The sequence below is a fragment of the Pomacea canaliculata genome, linkage group LG2, assembly GCF_003073045.1.
Source record: "Pomacea canaliculata isolate SZHN2017 linkage group LG2, ASM307304v1, whole genome shotgun sequence".
NCBI lineage: Eukaryota > Metazoa > Mollusca > Gastropoda > Architaenioglossa > Ampullariidae > Pomacea > Pomacea canaliculata.
The window spans coordinates 30,738,494-30,753,401 of NC_037591.1; the positions used below are offsets into that span (position 1 = coordinate 30,738,494).

The 14,908-nt window shown below is 38.2% G+C and overlaps 2 protein-coding genes across 4 annotated transcripts; both read left to right on the top strand.

Moving 5' to 3' along the window:
- Window positions 1–103: 103 nt before the first annotated feature.
- On the top strand, window positions 104–8,938 carry LOC112556307 (E3 ubiquitin/ISG15 ligase TRIM25-like). Of its 3 annotated transcripts, none has more exons than XM_025225178.1 (8): window positions 104–221; window positions 908–1,189; window positions 2,544–3,764; window positions 4,004–4,081; window positions 5,164–5,307; window positions 5,573–5,662; window positions 6,165–6,335; window positions 6,958–8,938. In XM_025225178.1, exons 3-8 carry the CDS (start codon window positions 2,679–2,681, stop codon window positions 6,988–6,990), a joined length of 1,602 nt encoding a protein of 533 aa, XP_025080963.1. In that variant the 5' UTR covers window positions 104–221; window positions 908–1,189; window positions 2,544–2,678; the 3' UTR covers window positions 6,991–8,938. The 3 variants fall into 3 exon arrangements, with proteins under 3 accessions (XP_025080963.1, XP_025080965.1, XP_025080964.1); XM_025225180.1 differs by having other exon boundaries at window positions 2,544–3,659; XM_025225179.1 differs by having other exon boundaries at window positions 2,548–3,764.
- Window positions 8,939–9,782: 844 nt separating this feature from the next.
- LOC112556295 (E3 ubiquitin/ISG15 ligase TRIM25-like) lies at window positions 9,783–14,839 on the top strand. The gene is made up of 7 exons (XM_025225148.1): window positions 9,783–9,956; window positions 10,693–11,831; window positions 12,068–12,145; window positions 12,424–12,573; window positions 13,028–13,183; window positions 13,662–13,841; window positions 14,244–14,839. The coding sequence occupies exons 2-7, from the start codon at window positions 10,743–10,745 to the stop codon at window positions 14,385–14,387; spliced, it is 1,797 nt and encodes a 598-aa protein (XP_025080933.1). The 5' UTR covers window positions 9,783–9,956; window positions 10,693–10,742; the 3' UTR covers window positions 14,388–14,839.
- The last annotated feature ends 69 nt before the right edge of the window (window positions 14,840–14,908 follow it).

Here is a 14,908-nt window from a genome sequence, read left to right on the forward strand (position 1 = left end):
CTATATTTAACACATGCTTGTCGTCCTAGTACTATTAATAACTTCTATTACACAATCTTCAGAAGAAATAAACTGTGTAAAAGATGTTTACCTAAACGTGAAAACGAAAGCGAAAGTAGATTGGATATTTTAGAAGTTAATGTTAAGGTTCATACTGTGAACAGAGTTTTCATTTAACAAGTTTTTTGTTATGTGGATCTCTTGGGGCACAGAAGAAGACGGTAAGTTTTCAGTTTTTGTATTACATGTGGCAGTTACTGATGAATCCAATACAACAACTTTAGATGTTGAGCTAAAGAGATATCAAAACTATTTCCGCAATGTATCGTTAGGTAATGGATCACCTACTTTCACACGCACATACAATCACACGCACTCACAAGTATATCCACGCAACCACGAGCATGCACACCCATGCGCAAACACACACACATATCTCAGCACAAGCACGTATATGTAACGCAACTTATATATTAGGTGCCGATTTTTTTTTTTTTTTTATTTATTTAATTTTTTTTTTGCTTAATTACGAAACTGTAATGAAGCAAAAATTCTGTGAGACATTTCAACTATTTCCAGCGAGGGTGTCGTCATCGCAGTTTACTGTGTGTAGGTCGTAAACTTTGCTTCCGACTTTCGACTCTACGCTTTCTGCAATGTCGGGTTTCTCAGCTTCCGGTGAAAGGGAATTATGAGAAGTTTGAGTGACCTTCTGTCATTAGCTTTCGTTTCCTGTTCGTACACATAGTGTTTGCCTGTATTTTCGCCTTATTGCGAGTCTGTTATGTCACAGTCTGTTATGTTGCAGATATTTGCAAAACTAATGTTAAAGTATACTTTAAGCTTTTTTTCTAAACTAGAGAAGTTGCACCATTGAGAAACGTTTTCATGCTCTATTTCCAAAAAGGATGAAAGCGTGCGACCCTCCCATTGGAATTCCTAGATGATAAAAAATTCTGCAACCATCACATGACCAGTGTTGATGGCACTCGTCCGATCGTAAGGACAAAAGGGCCTTCGGGACAAGATTTCTTGACTCCTGAGTCTCCGGGTATTCTCTCAACACCATTCAAGTGTGACTGCCTGTGACACTGAAACACGATAAGCAATCAAAACATGCTGATACTGTCTGGTGGGAGAAAAATTGGCTGACACCTAGTCAGTGTGTGTCGTCAACCGCCATTTCACAGTAAGCTATTGCATTATTAAAGTCGGACAGAGGTTAAGTATTGACTTTCATTGCTGTAGGTAGTTTCTATATATATACAGTGTTCCCTCGCTACTTCGCGGTTCATATATCGCGGATTCACTACTTCGCGGGTTTTTTTGGAGTGAAGTATCGATCGATACTTCCGCGCTTCTACAAAATACCATAGATATTTCAACAGGAAAAAGACGAAAAATGAAGCTGTATTAGTATTTCTATTAAAATACCATGGTTATTTTGTAGATAGAAAGAAAGAAATAATTGTGTGACAGAAATCCATTGCTATGCGTAAGCGACGAGCCATGATTGGTATCTCCCATCTCGCAGCCAGTTCGCATCAGTTTTTTGGGTTTCTCTGAGTAAAGTTATAATTTTTTTACACTAATTTGTTATTGTACTGTATTAATACCATGATTAATATATTACTTTACACTAACAAGATATTGTTTTACATGTATATATTATTATTGCATGTATGTCCCTACTTCGCGGAAATTCGTTTATCGCGGCTGATCATAGCACCTATCCCCCGCGATAAACGAGGGAACACTGTATATGTCGCAATCTGAATCTCCGGCATGAATTAAAAAGTACTCAAAGGTAAGCTACTGCGCAGCAATCTCTTCGTTGTGACATATTTATTACCTCCCTTTTACCACTCAAATATCAATGAAGGTAAAGAAATGACTCAACGAATTCACAACCGTTCGTTAAACAAATTTTCTAAAAAAATGTGTACTAGACATTTCCTGAAAATTCAGAGCCGTCAGACTAAAATCCACCTTAGAAATTTAATGACGAAAAGAAATAAAAAAGAGAATTTATAGCAGAAGAACAAGGTTACTTCAGATGAAAAAGTTTCGCAGTAGTTTGGTTTCTTAAATAGATTTCAAAAATGTTAAAAGAAAACAAAATTAATTTAATAGAAGTTAGGTTTGTGCATGTGTGTACATGTGTGTTTGTGTGAAATAAACTTAGCTGTGCTTGTTGTAGGAACTGTTTTCTAGAAAAACAACAAAAGGCGTTACTGTTTGTAATAAGTCGTTGATAACTGTATCGACATGATACGAAATTAAAGTCTTATGTCATGTAGACCCAAAGACAGAAACATATTAATATAGACAGAAGCCTCGTTCAAGTATTTGATACAGTAATAAGTATTAACCATTTATAAAGAAATGTCGTGTCTTATGCGGTGAAAGGTCAGGCTGAGTCAGAGCTGGTGTTAAACATTTAGTTCAGAAATACCCTTGTTTGATGGATTATAAACAATTAATAGGAAACGGGTATTTCCATGTGCTGTGTTGGCTCTTGAGTGGCTTTCTCAATGTTTCAGATAGCTGTCAAGCTGTCATCAAAGGCAAGGGAATGGAGTTAACTCATAATTGATTAATACTTTTATGTGGTCTTAAACACAAAATTGCCAGTTTTCTTTGTTCTTGATTACAATAAGAGATCAAAAACATTCATTATGGCGGCAGTAGTTCAGACACACGAAAGAGAGTGTGCCGTGTGCACGAATGACTTCACCACACCAAAGATTCTACCCTGTGGTCATCTCCTGTGTCTGGAATGTGTCATTAGGTGGATGGACTCAAAACCTGACGCCGGATGTCCTCTGTGTACATGCCCCATAGTAGAGCATGATGATAATTCATCTCGAACTTCAGTCACTGTTGCCGACGTCCTGCCTACAGATCATGTAATGGAGGCGATAGTTGAAAGTGCTCGCGTGCTGGTGACGGATGACACGTGCTCCGTATGTGATGACCTCAAAGCTGAATACATCTGTATGCAATGTGTGGAAAAGATGTGTGCATCGTGTATGAAGATGCACAAGATGTCCATCAGTCGCAGTCACGATGTGGAGAGTGTCAGCACTGTGACACCTGAACGTCTGGCTGCCAGCCGCCCTGCACTGTGTGCTGACCACGGCGACAAACCGGCGGAGTTCTTCTGTACTGATCACGGCCTTAGTATCTGTGAATCATGTATTTTCAAGAAACATGGACAATGTCTTGGAGTAAAAACTTTAAACGAAGAAATTGAATCAGCTGAAAGTACACTCATTCGTTTAACAAAGATACTAGTTAAGTCGGAGAAGGCTCTGAAAAAGGCTTTAGATAAGCTTAACATTCCTCTCCACGACATTGTTGTCTCCGAAGGACGAAGAATGGCGCAGGTGGACCAGGAATTCGATCGTATTCAACAGATGGTGGAGGCTTCTCGTAAAAGAGTAAAGACACTGATAGGTGATTCCAGTTTGAAACTCAAGAATTCTGTATCTGACCTCAAGAAAGAACTTGACAAACGTTTGGGAAAAGTGGCGTCACACAAACATCTCGTGGCGCGAGCAAGTGCAGTGGCGCCACGTTCCGCACTGATAGACGCGACCCAGGCTCTGACAAACAGGGTCAACAGCCTCGATCTCAGAGCCAAGATAGAAACAAAGGTGTCTGTGTATTTCTCATCAAGAAATAAAAAATGTTATAACAATGTCGTAGAAAGGATAGCGGATGAACTTCGGAGACTAGAACAACAACAGTCAACGCTCGGGGTAAAATAATTCTTTTACTTTTATATATGAAGAATTACAAGGGAAGACCGATATGTACGTATACACTTTTTTTGAAAAACAGAAAATATGTTTTTTTAAACTGCTTTCAAATGCTAAGTTTTAAAATGACAATTAAAATATTACTAATTGGAATAGCATTCTGTGTTGACTCATAGAACAAAAATAAGGATTTGTTTAAGTCAGCATTTTTATATCGCCGTCTATTTGTTTCTTGTTAGATATCCTGCCGAACAAATAATCCCAAACAAAGCAAGAGTAAATTGCTGAAGATAAAACAACAGCAGGACAGGTCTGAGGTAAGCAATTATTTTATTTATAATAAGTGCAGCGTTATTTATATTAATTGCAAGAACCGTTAGATGCATTTTGGGGATGGAGAATTGTCATGAACCAGCCTGGTTCAAGGCCAGAAAACAGGGCTGACGACAGTATTGAAAACATTAAAGAGGGGCGGTGCCGGGCTTTGGGTTGGACGAAAGGTGTAAGAATGCTATTTCCCCGGGTAGTAGCTGAGGCTGAGAATCGCGGCCGCTTACGTAAAGGGGTCCGCCATCATCGCTCCAGAGGTACGGGCATTAATTAAAATACCGGTGTACTTAGCCCTGAGAACAGAATTTGTTTTCATTGCCACCGACTGGACAAGTCCCGACAGACGGAGGTTGTGATGGCCGACCGTAAGAAAGAGGGACGGTGGAAAAGTCATAGGTATCCGAGTATAGCGCAGGGGGGATGTGGTCAAACTGATCAAAGTTCAATAGGGTCAGATGTAGTTAGATGTAGTTCAGAGGGGTCACGTGATCTGATAGCATATACGCTAGGACAGAGTGGTAGCCGAGGCCTTTTCCCAATTACACGAGCAGGGGAAGTGTTCGTCGGAGACAGACTCAGAGTGTTAGAAGGAAAGTGTGTTTTATTCTTTTATTTTGACTAACCTTAAGTGACCTGATGACAGATTGTGTATTCAGAGACCCATATTGCGTATCATATTAGTCAACCTTGTTTTTCATACATTATAATTTGTTTGCTGTACACCTGCCTTGTTGGCCGTAGTTGCGCAAGAGGATGAGTGTGACTGTAAATGTGTATGAGTGCGGACGTGCGTACAGGCGGGTGAGTGGGTGTGAGAGGGCGAAAGTCGGGTGGAGCGAACCAGCTGAAGTGACCCCTTTCCTCTCGGGCGAGTCAGGCCCGTCCTTCCCCCGCGTAGCACATTATTCGTTCGCAGGAGTGATATTTTGCATGAATTAATGATTACTGGGGGAAATCTCCAACATTTAAATTAGCTTTTAAATAAACTGCACTATTTATAGAATAGATTTACTTCACCAATTCTTTCAAAAATTAAATGGTGATTATCTCCTCTCTCTCTCTGTTGCAGAGATCGTCTAGAGAAAGCACGGCAAGTAGCAGGAAAGATGATAAAGATTGGTTGGAAATTGTTTACAAATACCTCAGCGATCCACTATTTGCAAAGTGCTTCTATGTGTCTCGTATGCCTTTAAAACCTGGAGTTTTATATCAGGTAATCAACATCATCATCGTCATTGTCTCGTCGGAGTGCTCCTCCCCTCCTAATTATCATCATTGATAATGTTGATTAATCATTGATTAGTGATTGATTATTATTACGTAGAATAATGTCTTCTGTAACATATTACTGTTGTTTAAATACATGAAAATATTACTGTATTAAATATATGAAAAATTGTTAGCAATCTACTGTTCAGAAAAAAACATACTCTCTATGCTTTATTCAGGCACATAATATTTTTTAAATGTTTGTGTAGGTGCAAATTAAGGGCACAGACTGGACAGGAAGACGGCTTCTTTGTGGTGTGATACACAGATGTTCCTCATTTCAGGAAGAAGACATAAAGGTAGATGGATTTTTTGCCTCTCAACGTTGTTATTGTTTGTTTATTGTCTTTCTTCTCGCTTTCTTACTCCTCTTACCAACACTAGTCTTATCAAATTACAGTTTAATGTAAGAGTTTTATATTAAAGCGCTTGACATTTTTATTTAAATAAATGTGTTCAATCACCTACGCCAGGTAATACCTTTAGTGTCACAGATAAAGGATGGCGACGATGGACTGTAAACTTTAGCTTCCTAGATACAGAATGTTGACTAACAGTTGTAACCTCTAGTTATAGATACAACAGTTGACTAAGTGTCGTAATCTCTGTGTCCCAGAAAAATAATATTGTAATTTTTAGTGTCTCAGATACAAAATGATGACTAAAAGTTGTAGAATTTGGTGTCCCATATACACAATGTTGACTAATGGCTGCAAAGTCTAGTGTCTCAAATACAGAATGTTCACTGCAGGTTGTATTCTTTAGTTTTCCAGATAATGTTGACACAGCTGTAATATTTAGTGTTCCAGACACAGAATGTTGACTAAAGAAGACTACGTGGCGGGACTCATGATAGATGCCACTCACAGCCTTCACTTTTACATCGACGGTCAGAAGGTAGAGACAGTCACAGAAGACATCCCACGACTCTGCCATGCCGTGTTCTCTCTCAGCGACCTTTTCAATTTAAAGGTAAAAATAAAACTGCGTGTAACTTTCATTTCGGTAGGAAACTTTACTGGAAACATTTACCAAAGCGTGCCAATAAAAAGTATATTTTAAATCCTAAGAGAAATGTTTATAGCGAACAATGTTTTAATAATAAAATAAAAAATAGCAGGCTTTAATTAGTATAATTTTCTTATGAAAATAAGTCTAAATATGCATCGGTATCTTAGTTATAATTACCCATTCTTTATAATTTTTTCGATATCAACTTGTATTTAATCGTAGTTTACTGTTCCTCAAAGGTAAGTTCTAATGTCACAGAAAAACTATGTTTCTAAGAAGTGTTATACTTTTAATGAAATATATTCATAAACTTGCCATTAATTAAAGAGTGAACCAAATATATTGTGTGCAAAGCAATTTTATTTTAAATATATATTATCAATAAAAATGCAAATACAAACAGATTTAGCGTTAATGGTATTATATGTTTGGGAAGGCTAAGAAAAATAGTACCAGCTGTGTACATTAAAATATTAATTGTGCACATTAAGTCCTTCCATCACAACAAATAAGAACCTACAGTAATTGCCAGATGGGTCACCACAACTTTTGGTTCATGTTTTTTTTTCTGTCTGGTGTGCAGATTACTCCACTTCCTCCAGTAAAAATAGAGTAAAGACGACCATGTGTAACTACGTAATAATTATATTGTATATACATAACATCATATTCTGGTATATTCCATTCTATGGTTTGTCAAAAAACCAAAAGGCATGACTGTATACATTTCCTAGTTTGTTAATGTAAATCAAAAATAAATAAGCAGCTAGCAATATAAACTCAATCTTGTGCAGGTCTTTGAACAGAGGAAAAAGAAAAAAACAGCATTGCATTCTCTCTCTCTCTCACACAGACACACGATCGCATGCACACTCGTTGAGAAATTCTCGAAGCATCAATCAACACAAAATACTGTAACTACAAGAAATTATTCTGTGAGAAAATAGCAACAAAAAAAAATCTTTAGTATAATTTATATTGTTGAAGAAGTCTGGAAAGTCGTTGTGATCGTTAAACTTTTGATAAAGGGCGGTATAAGCCTTGTGACTTTATATTCAACCTGGCCAAGTGAACCGCACGCGGGAGTCAAAGTTTAGAAAATTCATTAGCGGTTTAATGTATCAAAATAAGTTTGTATTAAATGATTCATGATAATAACGTAAGTAGTGATGGACAAGCAAGGAAGTCTATGATGGAACAGACAAGAAACATATTAGTACATAACAATACAGAGATGTATGCTTCTCGTCAGCTGCTTGGAGTCTGCATGGACAATTTTGGGGAATTATTAACTTCCACCCCAAGCCGATGGTAGACCAGTTCCTGTCGCTTGTTGACACTTGTAGCATTCCTTGACCACGTCTGCTCTTGCAATAGAAATCATCGTTGATTTTATTATGTATCTCAATGTACAGATCATATTCTCAAATGACCACATTTTTCTTTCCTGAATTTTAAAAACATGAGCAAATAATGAAGCTTTCTCTGGAAAAATTTGTTTGGGTTTATTAATTTATTAACTGTTCATATATACATGTGTGTTTATCAGGTGTAAGATCATTATGTAAATACCAGGAACTGCTTCATCAGGAGCAGGTGTGCAAATAAATAGACGTGATTATTAATATTAGAGTGCTTTCACTGCACAATCACAAAAAATATTTACCTAATATATCCAAGTAAGTCGCTGACTACAAATCACAGTAATTGATGTATATTTGAGATAAGCTAACCCATCTGACCTCTCGTAGCATCAAACTACACCTCACACCTTTGCGTTTGGTGTCGATTTTTTTTTTTTTTTTATTTTGAGCTCCCAAAAATGAAACATTTCTGTCTCTTGCGACCATAGACAATAAAGATGGATTGTATCAGTGACTCAGAACGCGAACACTTTCTCATCAGCCCTCGCTATTATTTGTCTTATCTCAACTAGAATCTTTGTGTAAGTCTTTCTTGCCCAGGCAATTTCTCACTCAGTCGTCAGTGTCACGTGGTGCAGCCTTATCATCCGGAAGTTAACCAGCGCCAGCAGTTCGTCCTGTTTGTGTAGCGCCTGGCGGACAAAGTGATGGATGTCGACACCGCCTCTTGAGTGTTTCTCTCGCCCTCCTCTAGACCCTCTTGTTCCTCTTCCTGTTTTTGTTGGATTATCACTAAGATCAACATCACAAAGTCCGAGTGAGCTCGTGCTATAGTCACAACGGAAATTTTCTCTCAACTTTGACCCATAGGGTCACGGCAGAGAAAAATTCTCTCGTACAGTCAGGCTACGTACTAGCGCCCTCTACAATGTCTTACACATAAACATCATTTATTCATCAACACGGTTATAATCCTGTTTTCACATTTGTAAGGGTTATGCTAAAATAGAAAATCAAGTTAAAAGCGACAATGACTATGATTATTTGTTCATGTACAATTTCTTGTCTGTTCTTAACGTACTTATCTATTTATTGTACTTAGATGGTATGCTACTCTTAATACAAATAAAATTATTTTTGAGCTCTTTTGTGTATTTGTGTGTGCCTGGTGACTGGTTGGAATAGTTGCAATAAAGGTATTATTTCTTATTTAATCCTTTATATACATTCTTGTGATGACTGAAAAAATCTAATTGAGCACATGTGATTTATTTGAAATCCTTAGACATATGTCGACTGCATTCTGTTAAGTTTGATGTAAACACGAAGATTTCTCTTTGCGGCATTATCAACCACTTTAGTAACCGGGAAATGTGTACTGCGCATGCGCTGAATAACTGACGAAATATTCTTACTGCAGATAAACAACGAGAGAGGCGAGGTGGATGGATGAGGTCATCTTTTGAGCTTAAAGTGACATATTTACATCGTAGATATTTAGGTTAAGGATGCTTCATACAGTACACATTTTTTTAAAATTTCGCAGGAATTTTTTTGTTCGAAGATTGGTAACTCTGTGCATATCACTTTCGTTGTCTACTTTCTCTCCGATTACAAGACCATTTGTTCTTTTTTTTTATTTTTTTTATTTTCCACCCCATTCAGTATCAAGCAACGTATTCTTTTTGCGAAGATCAATTACAACAACCGGGAGTGCAACCACGAGACTGATCTCTCTTCACGAGAGCGACTGAGAATAGCATCTGCGGTCACGCGACCTCAGACCTTGTGACTTCTTTTAATTGGTCACAAGTTACAAGTGTTTACGAACAAAACTCAAACGATTTGCTGAACTGAATAAAAATTAACGGATAATCAGGAAAATCGACTGGAACCTCTGCAAAAAAGTTATCGATAATTTTAACGATCGGATTATCGTCTGGAAAAATCATTTTTATTAACATTGAAAGATGATTCAGTAAAAGTTGAAAATATTCTTTGACAATATTAAACAAAGGGCATAGAAATGAACTGTTATCTCTAAAGGGAATTCCCAAATGATTTCCATGTCGTAATTGTAATTCCTGTTCTAATTCATCTCGTGACCGCATCCCTCAGTCCTGATAGCGACAAGGATGAGTTTGTGGGAATATTTCTTGCATCCTCAGTCTTTGTTTTTGCTGTCATGCAAGTGTGACCTATTCAACTAGAAGGGACGGTGAGTGAGCAATGCACGTTTATATTGCTTAATTAAAATACTCCACAAACATTGCAATCAGTTGGCGAAGCACATCATCATCACAATGTGACTTTGACGGTTAAACTGTTGTTTAATGGCATCTACTTGTAGAGGCATTCACATCGAGTCACAGCTTACTGTACACCAGCTTTCACAGTCTCTTCAAATGTAAAAAAAGAGGCTACTCGTTGTGTTAACATAAAATTACTGTCCATGTCATTAGTTTCTGGACTAGTCTTTGAACTACAGAAAGAAGATGAAGCTGTCAGGATAATCACCTGAATAGAAAATGTTTAAATCTCACTGGAATGAAGAGTGCATCATTTCATTAAAGCTAGCCATTGACAACTGATGTTTTGTTTTAAGTTATTAATGACAAATGTTGCTTGATATTTGATTTGTGTTAGACAAGTAAAGTTGTTTTTAAAGGGACAGAAATCCCAACTGCGTTCTTGACTCGTCTGCTGAGTTTAATTTTCCTTTTGGCAGTCAAACGACTGGGTGACTGCTGGCTGAGTAAAATCTAACTTATCGTCTGACTAGGAAGCTTAATGAATTGCTGGCTGGCTAAAAGCCTTACTAACTGTCAGACAGACAAACGCAGGCACAATCAGAAAGAAGGAACAAAAAAAATGGTCATGACAAATAATAAAACTTGACTGATTTCTTCTCGTATGACTAATTTTTGTCAATTTTTATTTTATTACCTTAACAGAATAAAATAACAGAAGAAAGAGTCCAACCCTTTAAAATTTGCTCGTTAATATGGAAACAGTAGTTCAGACACACGAAAGAGAGTGTGCCGTGTGCACTAATGACTTAAACACACCAAAGATTCTACCCTGTGGTCATCTCCTGTGTCGACAATGTGTCATTTCCTGGATGGACTCAGAATCCGACCCCGTATGTCCTCTGTGTACCTGTCCTATAGTAGAGCATGAAAATATCTCCTCTGAAAGTTCAGCAAATGTTGTGGACGCCCTGCCTACGGATTTTGTAATGGAAGCGATAGTAGAAAGTTCTCACGTGCTGGTGAAGGATGGCATGTGCACAATATGTGATGACGTCACAGCTGAATACATCTGTATGGAGTGTGTGGAAAGGATGTGTCCATCGTGTATGAAGATACACAAGAAGATGGTAGCGACCCGCAGTCACGATGTGGAGAGTGTCAGCACTGTGACACCTGAACGTCTGGCTGCCAGCCGCCCTGCACTGTGTGCTGACCACGGCGACAAACACGCGGATTTCTTCTGTACTGATCACAGCTTTAGTATCTGCGCATCATGTAGTTCCAAGAAACACTGGAGATGTTCCCTAGTGAAAGATTTGGACGAAGAAATCAAGTTCGCTGAAACTACACTGTCTAGTTTGACTGAAATATTGAATGAAGAAGAGGAAAGCTTGAAACAGGCGTTGGATGAGGTGAACGTGCGTTTGCTGAAAGCGGATGTCACTGAACAAGAAAACATGGCGCATGTAGACAGGCTACACGATCGTATTCAGAAGCTGGTGGAGGATTCTCGAATAACGCTGAAAAAACTGATACTTGATTCTAGTTCGAAAGTCCAGAATCCGTTGTTACACATCAAGATAGAACTCCACAAACGTTTCGAGAAAGTGACGTCACACAAGGACATTGTGACGAGAGCTCGAGCAGTGGCGCCACGCCCCGTGCTGATACACGTGACCCAGACTCTGACAGACAGGGTCAACAACCTCGATGTCAACGCCGACATACAAGCAGAGGTCTGGAAGATTCCATCGCTGGCACCTGTGAGATTGTCTGACGATGTAGTAAAACGAATAGAAACTGAACTACATCTTCTGGAACAACAACTGGCCGAGGATGAGGTAAACAAGTTTATCTCCAATATACTCATCATTTACAAATACAGAGGAATATAAATATCTATACATAAAGAGAAAAAATATATATATATACAAAATTTTACGTACGAATTTTATTTTTATTTTGCAAGTGACGAGTGAGATAAAATGTCTCTTGCTCATGTTTTGTATGTTGACAAAGCAAGTTTAGTTTCAAGATTAGTAACCGTCTTCATTGCCCTTATTTTTTCTTCAACTAGAAAGCCTTTCAAGATGACTTGGTAAACCGGATAAAGACTAAACATCCCCGTCCGAAACAACAACGGACAAACCCAAAGGTAGACCTACTCTTATGTTAAAAGCGCACCTTTTTTTTAAGCTACATATACATTTATTGTTGAAATTTTACTTAGTTTGTTTCATAGTAGCTTTTAATCAGTGTCTGTGTTGACAGGCGAAATTTTAAATGAAACCTGCAAAGGTCATCACGAGCAGGCTTATTCTCTATATTAATTTACCTCACACCTGCCAACATTCTAAACGTTGCAACCGGTCATAAGTGAATATTGTTTATTTTAAATAAGTAAATGTGAACCGTTGACGTTTGGTCAAACAGGCACCTGTCCTTGTGTTCCACGAAAACTGCGGAGCAAACATTCGTCTGATGAACAAGAAGACGATCGCAGAGAGAACAAACCCGCAGGAGAGCCTCGGGGGCGGTGTGGTCGTGTCACGTGATGCTATGGTGGTAAACTACTTGTATGAAGTATGTTGTTATTCTACTTTAATGATTATGAATTTGTTATGCTTTAATTTAGCTGTATAAGGTCTATCCCCGTTCTCAATTACTTTCCACAGATAACACAGATAATGCACATGTCAGAGAAGTTTTAAGTTAGAGACCAGTCTCTCTACAGTCTGCAGAAAAAGTCATACACGACCATTGTTAGTCTGTAGTCACAAAATGCTTCTTGAAAAATAGTTAAAATGCATCCGCAAAGACCTTTTAGTAAAGATAAAAATCACTTTATGCTTCCAGGACAACTTTCTTTATTACAGAAGTCAGCTTCGTTCGGTTGTTGTTAGAAATAAAACAATGTATTTTTCTTTCTTTAAAATTGTTGAGTTAGTTTTGTTTCTTGTTTAGTCGGTCTTAGTTGTTGTCTCGTACTATCTGTTATTAGCTTTTGCAACAGATTAAAACTTTGATGTTTACACAGGTGAGAGTGGACGCTGTCGGTGATGCTGAGTGCGGTATGTTCGCCCTCGGTGTGACGAGTGTTCCTCCTGCACAACTCACTATGACAAACTGGTCTGAGGAACTGGAGGACTCTGTCATCATCCGACACAATATGGTCAGCAGCTGTGGAAAGTCTGTGAGTTTTAATGGCTACAGGTGTTTAGAAAGGGTTTGTTGTATGACACGCACTTGAGAGATGAGATGAATTACCATTGAATTATGTTTAAATGTTTTATTTAGATCAATGTTTAAAATGGTCTGGTGGGTGTTTGATGTTATTGTTGTTGGTCTAATGACTGATTGAAGCTACTCTATTCTAGCGAAGCAGCTTATTTTTTTTTCTTAATACGCGTGCATACAAATGTCAGGTAAACAACGCAGACATCCACATCGAACATAAAAACTTAAACTGTCCTCGTCACAGCCAGTGGGTGAGCTAGGACAGTATATCAAATGTTTGTATATGTGGAGATATGTGGTATAATAATGTTATTTGCTTTCTTGGTGATATTGAATGCTTATATATATGTCTCCAGTTATGAAAGATTTATATCATCATAGCCCTGAAAGAGCTATTTAGTAATCAGCATGAATTTCTCTCTCATTATTCATAGTCAAAGGTTTATTTTGGAAAAGCTTTTGAAAGCATCAAAGTCGGCAGTCGAGTTGGAGTACTGGTGGACTTGTCTAACAACCTTCGCCTCTATGTCGACGACAGCTACCAAGGAATTGCAGCTCGAGATGTCAGACAGCCTTGCTTCGCCGTCTTTGATGTTTGCAACAAAGTCATTCAGGTGAGAGAGACACCTGGCTACATGTTGAAGGCATTAGCAGGGTTTGCATTTGTCTCTAAAAACTTCTGCGCTATGATTACTTTACAATCCCCAAAATCTGAAGCGAATGAAAAATTATTTTTAAAAATTACTTGTTTGTCGCACATGTTATTCCCTTAACACGTATACTTCCCTATTTATGTGAACAATATTTTAGACTGTCCGTTTTTCCTGCATATAGAACTGTCTACGCGTTTTCATGAGTAGGAAAAGTAGTAGCAGCAGTAGTAACAGTTGTATAGTCACGGTATAACAAGTCTCCTCCCTCCCTTTAAATAACGGTTCTACAGATTTTCTTTACTGTAAGCGATTTTAATATTATTTGGATTTTGATACCTCATTCCTTATTCTCTTTGTGTGCAGGTGACAGCTCTGCCAACATCTAAAAGGTTGTCTGAGCCTTTAATGTCACAGTTCTTTAAATATTTTCAACATAAAGTCTCTTTTTTGGATGCTGTGGAAGATGAGTTCCACACGGACATCCTGCAGACAGAAGAGACTGAGTAGTGTCCAGTCCAATGACTAGCGGCGCACTGAACTGTGGGGCTTACTGAGGGATGGAAATGTGACAGGTAATGAAAAGAAATAGTCACTCGCCTACAACTTGTCGTCTGCCAGCGGAAGCCGTTGACTTTAAAGGTACCGTGACCAGGAATCAGTGCTAATCTCAGTCTCTCCTCCTTCAAAGCGATGTAACTCTAAAGGACGCTGCTACTCTTTTTTTCCGGAAGTCACGTGACAGCCTTGCGAATGAAAGACCTAGAAAACTGTATTGAGGATCAGGAGCGGGGCCGTATACATGAGTCAAACGTGTCTTGGACCAGAAATAGTTTGGAACTCAGAAACACCCTCAATATTCATGAACAAGTCAAGAGCCTGTCATAGAAAATAAAAGTTTTAATGTGTACGCAAACTTCCGTGCCTACAATTAACTCTCCTTCTTTGTTCGCTGCTTTACTTTGTCCCATTGCAACCTCTTTGACAATGTCAGTTTTTCTGAAAAAAAATCTGTTTCCTCTCTTGTACGT

Coding starts and splice junctions, on each gene's coding strand:
- LOC112556307 (XM_025225178.1), top strand. CDS start 2,679: ATGGCGGCAGTAGTTCAGACACACGAAAGAGAGTGTGCCGTGTGCACG. Junction 4,082..5,163: donor AACAGCAGGACAGGTCTGAG/GTAAGCAATTAT, acceptor TCTCTGTTGCAG/AGATCGTCTAGAGAAAGCAC. Junction 5,308..5,572: donor AACCTGGAGTTTTATATCAG/GTAATCAACATC, acceptor ATGTTTGTGTAG/GTGCAAATTAAGGGCACAGA.
- LOC112556295 (XM_025225148.1), top strand. CDS start 10,743: ATGGAAACAGTAGTTCAGACACACGAAAGAGAGTGTGCCGTGTGCACT. Junction 12,146..12,423: donor AACAACGGACAAACCCAAAG/GTAGACCTACTC, acceptor TTGGTCAAACAG/GCACCTGTCCTTGTGTTCCA. Junction 12,574..13,027: donor TGGTAAACTACTTGTATGAA/GTATGTTGTTAT, acceptor ATGTTTACACAG/GTGAGAGTGGACGCTGTCGG.